This window comes from Pocillopora damicornis, chromosome 11, assembly GCF_964200805.1.
Source record: "Pocillopora damicornis chromosome 11, jaPocDami1.2, whole genome shotgun sequence".
Taxonomy (NCBI): Eukaryota; Metazoa; Cnidaria; class Anthozoa; order Scleractinia; family Pocilloporidae; genus Pocillopora; species Pocillopora damicornis.
In genome coordinates, this window is record NC_142680.1 from 8,431,572 (window position 1) to 8,442,657 (window position 11,086).

At 37.1% G+C, this 11,086-nt stretch overlaps 1 protein-coding gene across 2 annotated transcripts; it reads right to left on the reverse strand.

Annotated features, from left to right (window-relative positions):
* Nucleotides 1–962: 962 nt before the first annotated feature.
* On the reverse strand, nucleotides 963–4,765 carry LOC149037304 (angiopoietin-related protein 7-like). Of its 2 annotated transcripts, XM_089187592.1 has the most exons (5): nucleotides 3,251–3,321; nucleotides 3,034–3,099; nucleotides 2,456–2,617; nucleotides 1,946–2,326; nucleotides 963–1,377 (listed from the first exon to the last, which is right to left on the reverse strand). In XM_089187592.1, exons 2-5 carry the CDS (start codon nucleotides 3,056–3,058, stop codon nucleotides 1,088–1,090), a joined length of 858 nt encoding a protein of 285 aa, XP_089043718.1. In that variant the 5' UTR covers nucleotides 3,059–3,099; nucleotides 3,251–3,321; the 3' UTR covers nucleotides 963–1,087. The 2 variants fall into 2 exon arrangements, with proteins under 2 accessions (XP_089043718.1, XP_089043717.1); XM_089187591.1 differs by having other exon boundaries at nucleotides 3,034–4,765.
* Nucleotides 4,766–11,086: the final 6,321 nt, after the last annotated feature.

Genomic DNA, 11,086 nt, shown 5'->3' on the forward strand with positions numbered 1-11,086 from the left:
TCATGTGCTGGTGTCCGTAATTACTCGATCAAACCCAGCCTTCTCCATTGGCATTTCTTTCGGTTGGACCTTTAATTTTGGGGAGGTATTTTGCAGGGGCTTAGGGTTTCCTCTATACTTAAGAGCCATTGAGGTTGAAATTTTTGAAATCCGTGTCCAAAAATTACCCGAGAGAAGAGAACTATGGCCAGTTGGAACTTAAAAAGGTTGATACGCTAGAAATGAATTTGCTTGGATCTTCTCGAAAAAGTTTTTCCCACACTCATGTTTTTAAATTCCCTAAAAAGTGCATTATTCTTTGATGAAGTGCTTATTCTAGAGATGTCTAACAATATCACTGTTCTCAAGGCCCCGACTTAACGAGTGTAACGTCTGAATGAGTGTTTATTTTCGTCTATAGGTAAGGGTAAGAAAGCTCGTCATGCACACAAGCGTTTAGATGTTTGGTTTTTTATTGCTTTTGATGTCTATTTTCTATACAAATCCGCTCGAAAGTGGTGATAAAAGCAATCTTTTTCTTCAGAAGCCTCCGTCTGATGTAATCCCAAAAAACAGAACCTTTTCTTTAGGCTTCACTTTTGAACCAAAATCTCCATTTCTATCAGAAGTTTTGGTTGTTTTAGCATTAAAAATAGGTGGACGTGTCCCAAAAGGTATGTGTTTTCAAATAGAAAATCATAGGTGTGGCCTTGACTTAAGGCCTGGCACCTTTAGGGAGGAGATTGGACAGCGCTTGCTCTAGTACATACGGCAATGTATGACGCTTGTAAGAGCACCTTGTGTTGAAGTCAAAGCATCAATAGTTAGGGATTAGTGGTGGATGTGCAATTACACATTCACTACTTTCATCAACACTGAGGTAAATATTTTTTCTACTTTATACCAGTATGGACATTTTCCATTACTCAACCTTGTGGTGTGTGTACTTTCTTAAGTTAAGGTGAAAAAACTAATCACAAGCATTGCATTGAAAACATACTTTCTTTATTAATGGATGAAGAATAGTTGAGTTAGACCAATGAAAGGTATCTTTTGACCTATGAATGGTCTACAATATCATTCAGAAACGAAAGAGAGACAAGGGTTTTCAGTCAATATACCGTGAAAAAGAAGAAAAGAAGTCGACTGATCTTATTTTCATTTCTGCTGATTTGGGAAAGCTTTCGTCTGGTGCAGCACCCAAATGAGCCCAGTAGAATGCGCGCGAAGTTTTATTATCAAAGTAAATCCCGTTGAGATTTGACAAAATAGGATAATCAATATCTCTATACCACCAGCCTCCGCCTATCTTTTCATCACGATCATGAGGATATCTATCCCAGGTACCAAAAGCGGAATTCCTGTAAAGACCTAAGGAATCATGGGTCACAGTCTCATCTGTTTCAAAACAAAAAAAAAGAAGAAAAGAATCAGCATTGGGATCATACTGACGCCTTCGAAGCGTCAAGCTTGATATTTGTAACAAAACAAACAAACGAACAAACAGACAAAGGAAAACAAAAAAAAAAACAACAACAACAACAAAGCAAACAAAAAACCAGCAGAACAAAACTCAATTTATGTAGTAGCTACATGCTGCTTCGGTGAAATAGATATCTCTTAGCATATAAGTCATGAACTTTCAACTGATTAACTATATTATTCGACGAGGTGGGTAAATTAAAAGTGAGCAAGTTGGATAGTTAAACAAACTATGATATCTTTCTAGAGCTGACTTCAGTAACTGTTGATCATTGAACTGCAAATTCCAAAGTAAACTACCCTTTTCAACAGAGAAGCTTAGACCCAACCTCGCGTGAGCGGAATAGTCAGACGTTTAGAGGAACAAACAATTATTGTTATGTTCCATGTGGAAGGGAAGGGAGGGAGGGAGAGGGGGTTCTTAACAGAAGAGGAAAATTAAAGATAAATCCAAACAATGAAAATTAAAGAATGGTTTACTAACTAGTCTTATTGCCAAGGTACAGCCGGTACTTAGCCATTTCGTTCCCAATCCCAAACCAGCCATACTCAGCGTGAGCAATTGTGCCAGTTTTTACTCCCAGATCTATTCGAAGCTTGTTGTTTGTCATGTTTCGGGTCAGGCGGTTTATTTTGTCCAGTCCGAGCCAAAATTCACCGATAAAGTAACCGAAACCATATTTGTAGTCATCCCAGGTGCGGTTAAAATCAACAGAGCCATCCATTCTCTTCTGGATCACTGTCCATCCCCCACCAGCTGTCATATGGTCACAATATACATTGAAGGCACCTGAACCATCTGGGTCGATTGTGTAAACACCACTGATCCTTTCACCGGATTTGTAAAGTTCAGCACAGTTTTTGGCTGGTAAGAATAATAACGATAATAATAGTAACAGTTATAATTATGATTATTATAATAATAATAAAGATAAATTAAAGTGAGCGAGAAGTATCAACACGCGTACGAGACTAGAGAATCATAATTACTTACGCGTCTCTGATGTCCAGTTATTTGTTACTTGTTTTGGTACTTCTACTTCCTTTACTCCTTTCAAGTGAACAGTAGTGTAGTTTTGGAAATTCACTGGGTCTGCACACGTTGATGATAGAAGTTCAAAAGTCACAGAAAGTGCCAGAAACAGCAGAGCTGAGCCTGAAGGAAAGAAGTCATTATGCGGTGTGAAGTCACTCAAGCTATGGTATGCTATAAGGCTTAGTTACAGACTTAAATAACCTAGTGATTGGGGGAAAAACTACAAACATGATACACTGAAAGAATAATGACAAAAAGTTCGCAACAACTCAGGACTGGTGGCGAAGAAGGGGGGAGGGGGGGAGAGTCATAAAAACATTACAGAGCCTTGTTGGGGGATCAGGTAAGTGTTATCGAGACACAACTCCTTCGAACCATTTGAGAAGTTTTGAGATTTATTCTTTGCTGTCGATTTTTTGAGAGTTCATTCTGGTTACTAAATTAAGCCCCGCGTACAGTCCTTAATTTAAGAAAGCAAGCATTAGATCTTAGCACGTAAGTCTCTACACTGAGACCGACTACCAGATGTTACATACCTATTCCTTGTTGTATGCTCCTCATTTTAATTCTTCGGGTGTCGTTTGCAATGTTATTCACAAAGGCTGCAAAAAAATTTAAAAAATAAAAAAATATAAAATGAAATAATAATAGTGATAATAATGATAACAATAATTTGACAACCTCAAGAAAAGGAAGAATCAAACTTTTTTTCATAAAAAGTATGATGGCAAAGACTAATAGGACTTAACTTACCACTAAGTTCACCTAGTCCACTTATTTACTTTCTCTTACCGCACGCTTTCTTGGCGCTCCGTTCAATAACTGACAAAGTGCGTGCGAATTTTAATTTATAACATACGCAAAGGAAACAAAAGGGAGATGTCCCTCTTTTGTTTCAATTCATGAAAGCTTAGAACTTCCTTTACCTCTTAGTTGAAATTAGCTTATATTTCTAATTTCATTGTGAATTTCCGACACATGGTCTTAACAAGACACACCTTTGTTTTTATAGTTCGTCTCTAGCCAGTCATGTAAGGAGTTCACAAGAACTTGTACGTTTATTATATTACTGGAATTTAACACAGGGTCGGTTTGCCTATTGTTAGGAAATCAGCTAGTCTAACACAATTATCTTAATTTCACCTTGCTTCGGAATTTCCTTTTCAACAGGAAATATCTAACAACCGTTGATATCTTTATCTGATAAATGTGAAATATGTGCTGACATGCAGATGAAATACAAGTAAAAAGATTATTCTCACAGGTGAGCGGCACTTAAAGCAATAGCACAAAAGAAGTTCCACTCGAAGTGGTGCCATCCAGATACTAGTTGGGTCCTTTTATCAGCTAAACGATGAATCGAGACGTCTGGAGCACTCCCAAAACCTGGCCTCAAGCAAAACTTGCAGAGCAGTCATTATATTATTGCTTAGAGACCCAAAAGGGATGAATATTATTTTTTCAGTTACACCAATAATTCTCAATATCGCACAGCAGAAATATTTCTCCTGATACAGTACTTTACTGAGATAGACAGGAGAAATCGAACCGTTTCATTAATCAAAGTTGACACCTACATATCTTTTTTGTTCTTATGCAGTTATGGAATACAAACTCTTAAATGTGGATGACAAGCAGTGGCTTTGTCTTCACAAGCATTTCTTCGAAAGGCTTAGCGAATGGCTAACGTTAGATCGGAAATTTTGTGAAACCAATTGCTTTTCTAACTCGCGTAAGGTCAAAAAAGCTAAGTGACGTTGTGAGTTTGCGCGCTGATTTCTTCCAGTTTGATACTTGTGGGTGTAAAGTCTCTCTTGTTCCCTATCAGAAAATAAAATTTGGCTATAATTCAAAGGCAAGTTGCGACGAAATCCGGGTTTGTTTATCTTGATTTCACAAATTACAAAATAGTTCTATTAAATAGAAATTCCCGGAAATTCCACTGAAATATCGAATAGAACAGAAAGTTTCCGGAATCTTGTTTTAACACTTCTTCTCAGGCTCTCTTAAGGTCGTCTATTTTCGTGGAGATTTGAAAATTCCGACAATGAATTTAAACCTGTAATTTAATAGGTGTTGTGGAAGACGTGATATAGTTGGCATTAATTCAACTTTCGCAAGTCAATTCTAACACAAGCGTCAAAAGTGTGAGGATATCTAATTTCTTCTATCACTGAAAGTGCATGCAACATAATCACAGCTTAAGTGGAGATGAAACGAGATGTTTTCGGCCTGCTTCAAAATCCTGTTCCAGTAGACAAGTATTTTAGATAACTGATTGGCAAGGGCCTGAGTGTGATGGTGTGTTTCATGATGCTAGAGATTATCTCCCTGAGTAGGGGACATCTTGGACCATAGTTTTACTTACTGTTGTCGTTTTTACTCGTAGCTTCATATTGAATAAATTATAGGTAAAACTAAACTACACTGCTAATAGATGTCTTTGAATTATGGTATTTAGACCAGCATTCCCCACGGTGCTGTCTTAGGACCTCAACACCTACCATTCAAGGCACTCGAGTCCCCTTTTTCCATGAAATGGTGGAAGATAATCACCAAATCTAACTGCGCAAAGAGAACATTACACTTTGCCATTACAAAACGACGCAACAATTTGAGGGTAACAGAATGAATGGCCAATATTCTTTTGAGCAAAAACATGGAATGTAAAGGACATAAGCATTCGTTATAAATCCTAGACCAGACAAAATTCTGCGCGAAATACGACGAATCAGCTAAATATTATTATGAAAATTTTGATGTAAGCTATTTTCATAAACTGAATGTAGTTGTTTATCTAGCTCTGCACTGACCCGACATTGACTTATCAGTCTTATCTTCTAAAACATAAGCAAATTTAAAAGCGAATTTAGTAGTTTACCTTAACAACAATATTTTCAATCAAACGATTGACTAAGCCAATCGAGTTTGGAAACCGAATAGTACAGAACACCGCGGAGAAAACAAAAGTTAGAGGCTGCCACGAGCATGAAAGTTCGACTGCGTCAGATAAACTGACTGATTTTTGGTTCTAAAATACCATCAAAAAACATTCCGAAACGTTTAGAGATGGACTCCTGTTCCTTGGGAGTGGTGATATATGATGAGCTTTTCGAGAGTTCTCGCTGATTGCAGTGTCACGTGCAAACCATATGGACTAACAGTTGGTGCAGCTCTAAGCCTCTAACAGTTTAATAGTTGTGGCATTAAATAAAATTAAGTAAAATATATGAATTAGATCGAATTACATAATTTTCTCATGATACACTATAAATTTCATACTATCCAGCCCCACAGATGTTACGTACCTATTCCTTGTCGAGTGCCTCTCACTGAAATTCTGTCGGTGTCATTCTTTGGAAGAACGCACCTTGGTGCTTAAAAATAGATTACGAGGACCTTAGCTAGCGCTGAGAACGTGCACATATGTTTTATGCACTTATGTAGTGATGGTCACGTACTTTCATTATCGTTACAAACAGCTCTAATGGTATTAATTTTTTCCAGAATTACCGTCACGAGGGTCCCGGTCAAAACTAGTTATTGTCGTAGCCATTCTTCGGTAAGTCTTGTCCAGAGTGGCCATAAACACGCTAAAATATGTTTTATACTTTCCATTTTGAAACGTTAGTAAAGGAAACTGACATTCTGTTGATACCGACATTCAACTTCCGTAGCAGTCAAAGACGAAATTTTTCATTGGGCAACAACACTTTTTAAGGAAAGACAAAATTCCAAATTGGATAACAACAAATTTTTTGGTCCGACCTCTGTTTTAACACGTGCAAGGTCGTAGCAACTGTGTATAGCATTGTGCATGTAGCACAGAAACAACAGAATTTGTGATGGATTTCGTTACAAATCATAGAATTCGTTAATCTTTGTATATCGAAAATAGAAACTGTAAATAATGTAATAAGGCGTAGTTTCATGTTGCCTTAAAAGCCACTATAGCAAGCCACCTACTATTAAACACTTCCAATTATTGAAAGTAGTCATTACAAAATATGTTGCTGGCTTTCAAATGATTTATTTGCTCTCGCTAGTTGCATGAATAGCTCTGATATTGCAATGTAAGAATATTCCATCTAACGCAGCCTTGTTTTTAAGGCTGTTTTACTAGTGGCTCGTCAAATTACAACCAGGAATATGGAGAGAACATTCGCTTTTGAAACTCATCTGAAATTGAGCGAGTTAGCAAAGCTCGATACAAATGAAACTAAGTTCATATCACCAACTGAACTAGTGTGTAATTTATATCTCCTGATGAGAGAGGATTTACACTCTATGTACGATGAGTTATCTAGTTAGGCCACCACATCGGAAAAAACAGCAGGTGATCATTTTCATTGCTTCCGTGAAATAAGACGAAAGATTGCGCGTTTTACAATCTTAGAAGTTTTTCTTACTAAAATATTCCACCACTGGGTATACCATTCAGGGAGAATTTAGTCTCTTTTAAACTTGGAAATGCAAAGTATTGTGCTATATTCAAATAACTTGCTCCTCTCAGATTACTCTAACGAAAAAGTAAACATAATTTCATCTGGTATCGTTAGAAAGACGGCCACTGATTCAGTCACCTTAAAACAACAAATTAGTTACAATTAAATTACTTAAACAGCTTGTCTTCACATATCCGCCAGAAGGTAAACGCTATTAGTTATTTGAGGATCTCTGGGGACGTTAGAAAGACGGCCACTGATTGTTAAACCGATTCAATTATCTTAAAACAACAAATGAGTTACAACTTAATCACTTAAACAGCTTGTCTTCACCTATCCGCCGTAAGGTAGACACCATTAGTTATTTGAGGATCTCGTGTTCGATTCTAGAGAGTTGTCTCGTCATTTGATGATTAGCTGTGATAACACAAGGGCTAGCTAACAGATCAGTTTTGTCTGCGTTTAAGATAGCTCGCTAAGATCAGAATCAAACGGATAAGGAAAAATATGCAATATGTAATAATGACAAGAAAAAAACCTCTTTTTTCGGTCAAATCGTGGGAAAGAAGAAATCCTTATCACCAGAGACAGAGCTAAGGTTTTGATTTTATTGAAAGTCTGGATAACTTAGATGCTCAATGTCTACTCTTAGCCTGTCGTTGGTCAGTCATGGCAAGATTATGGCCGAACGCAGTTATGCAAGATATATCTTAAGATTGATCTTTCCATTCTTAAACTTAGGCAGGGAAAGCTACCAATTTATTAGAGCAAATCAAGTGGCACTGATAAATTAACTGATAAATTTATTATAATCTTATATAATAAACAGGAGCCATGTAGCTGTTTCATCCACAAATATTTAACACTTTCTAAGAAAGGCTTGATGGCATCGTTAACATCCTAATTCCGTTCCTTTCTGAGGTACTTCTGAATGCAGACAACACAAACAGATTCTTTCAGCCAAAATGGTTGCTCTTTCTCAGTAGCTAACTTTCACACAAGGAATTCCTCCGTGCGCATGCTCAAAATCTTGAAATTCATGCCCGGTACGCGATATTTTAACTTGAACAGAGGGTTAATCATCCATTTCGCACCATTAATGATAGCAAAGAAATAAAATTAAGGCAGTCTAAAAGCGACTTTTTTCGTTAAATATAAAAGAAATCAAACGAAGAAATTCTAACTCTTTGTGCCTTAAATGAAACTTGAGAAAAAGATAAGAAAATAAATTTTTGGCAATTTTCCGTGGGGACTGTAACCCTAAGCTACTTTAATCACGTTCTATTTATTCATCAAATCACGCATGCATTATTTCATTCACACAGTCGTGGTACCTACCGATGTTAAAACCATTAGAAGGAAATTATTCCTCAAAAAGATATTTCCTGACCTTTCTCATCTGTTACGCAGATATTGTTAGGTCTTTGTCGATCTCGTGTTTTACACACGTTAACGCTGAATGGTTTTGAAAGACATTTCATTTTATTGTTTCTTTCGGTAGAGGATAAGAATTACCTTGCAGCTGAATTGTGGTATATTCATGAGTGGATGCATTACACTACTAAAGTCAGAGGCTGAGCGCTCACATGCTTCATCCACTCAATCATTCAGTCCGTCAGGCAGTAAATCTATCGATGGATCAATCCCTCGTTTTCTTTTTTTGTTTATTGATTTAGAAAAGTGTGCAGTGGCTTAACCTTTATATTTGAGCCAGAAGCCCATGCATGAAGCACATGAACATAGTGACAGAAAAACCCATTTTCACAACCACGCTATACATAAGTACACATATCTTCACTGCACTTGGAGCGAACATTGTTTTTTATTCATTTATATACATTATATCCATGACCCAGATTCGCCAGAATACAATCTCGCCACACCTTTTGTAAGATTTCCACTACTTCAGTCTCAATATTAGAAACGAGTGCGGTGGAAAGAAAACTCACCCTTGACAGGGAAAATCCCATTGCATTAATCATTCAACACTACGCTACAGCTGCATGGTCGGAGCTTAGTACGGTCATTGATGCATTAAATAGGCTGCAGCCAGAAATTTTTCGCAGAGTTTCACTAGGTTTTTTCAAACCTTTCAGTGAGAGCATCAAATACATACACTGTGTTTTCAAAGGATTAACAAAAACGATTATTTTCTAGCCTACGATAAAATATGTGTGAGCTTGGGTATCATTTATAAGATCGCAGTATCAATCATTCAACCAGTCAATACTTTATTTAGACAAGTAGCGTCTGGGGGCTGTACAACCTCGTTCAAATACATTCGTGTATAGAAATTAGAAAAGATAGAAAAATGTCACGTGCATTAAGGCCAACCAAAGACGCAATATTGAGTGGCTCTGCCCAACTTATTTATTAGAAGTTGAAGTTATTCAACTGGTAGAATTATATTCTCTAGTTTCGCCATGCTTCTAACTCAACCTAAAATCTTCATTTAATAATTACCTTTTCCAAAGTACTCATATGGCCTATTACCTTCAGGCGTGGAGAGAAACAGAATCTTCTCTTTCTTTTGTTTAACTACCCGGTATTTGCCACAAAACAGTTTTGTCCGGTTCAAAAAATACACTGATACCCCTGGAAACTATTTGGATCAAGACAAAAATGTTCAGTTGGTTTCGTGCATTTTTCACGGGTTTGGCCACAATCCAAAACACCTTCTGAATACATCTCCTTAAACGGCACAAAGCTATTTTGGGTCCTGCACGCCATGAACGGACTGCTGAAACGTTGACCAACCTTTCATGTCACAGTAGGACTTAAGCAAAATACCAGAGATTCTGTCACTGGTTTGAAAAGATTAAAGTTTACATTGATGAAGTAGAAGACTCTTTGTCTGCTTTTTCTTGTCTATTGTTTGGAAGATAAAAGCAGCCTCAGGTTGCCGCTATGTACAAGACTTTGCAAGTTTTAGAGCGGTTCCAGTGGACCTTTCTGCTCGCAAGATTCTGACTGCATTTTATCACTTCCAGCCATAAACGTACAAACCTCTTAAACCATATCAAAACCACCGAAAAAGGTAGACATCGATATTTTCGGCGTCAGGCAAAACCGATTATCATTACAAAAATTAAGGAAACATTATGAATTAAGACTGAAGCCAACTTTTAAAGCAAAATTAATCAGGAAGAAGATGAAGTTTTTTAATGGTATCTCCTTTCTTTGTCATCGTTTATCAGTGCAAGTTCATGCACTAACTCCCAACACCATGATCAAACTATCATTTGACCTTTTTCAGCTAATTGTGCCAATCCGTGATATATTTAATATTGGATTTTGATACAAATCTCCAAAAAGGGGACTCTTATTGTTCTGGTAAATCTACTCATCACTATGATTGGAAGGTCTATACAAACCGGCTTCTTCACAACAACGGCGTTAATTTCATTTTTCTTGAGAAAGGTGGGAAATAAGTGAGATAACCCGGCGACATTACTAACGACGGCTAAAATTAAAAAAAATAATAAAAACAAAAAATAAAAAAAAAAAAGAAAAATAACATCGAGAAACTAAAAATGGATAAAGGAGGGGCGTTTCTGGAGACATTGTTGTGCTGCGTCGGTAAGGGAGTTGATTGTGTAAATTTGTCTCTTTATTATTGTTAGTAATCTTTCACCTTGACATTTGATGTAAGACAAAGATGCTAAGGAATTGCCGATGAGTAGCGCTTATTGCACCCGAAATAGTGTGAGATTATTCAGCGTTAATTGATTTCCGGTTGATTTTTTGCGGTAAGTGACAGATGATTGAACAATAGGATCACATTATATATTTAAAATGATAAGGATGACCGGAGCGTGAGACGAGAACGGTGAGAGAGAGAGAGAGAGAGAGAGAGAGAGAGAGAGAGAGAGAGAGAGAGAGAGAGAGAGAGAGAGAGAGAGAGAGAGAGAGAGAGAGAGAGAGAGAGAGAGAGAGAGAGAGGAGAGAGAGAGAGAGGGAGATCAAGTTAATTTTATAAATATGTGAAGTTTCGGAACAGAGCAGATTCTTTAGTCTAATTCCGACAGTAGCTTATCGGGCGTCTAAAAGATATCCATAAATCTTGTTCGCTGAAACGCATTGAAAATTACTCTTAGGGAACTTTTATCACTTATCTTTTAAGCTTTACGAGTATTTTGGGTAG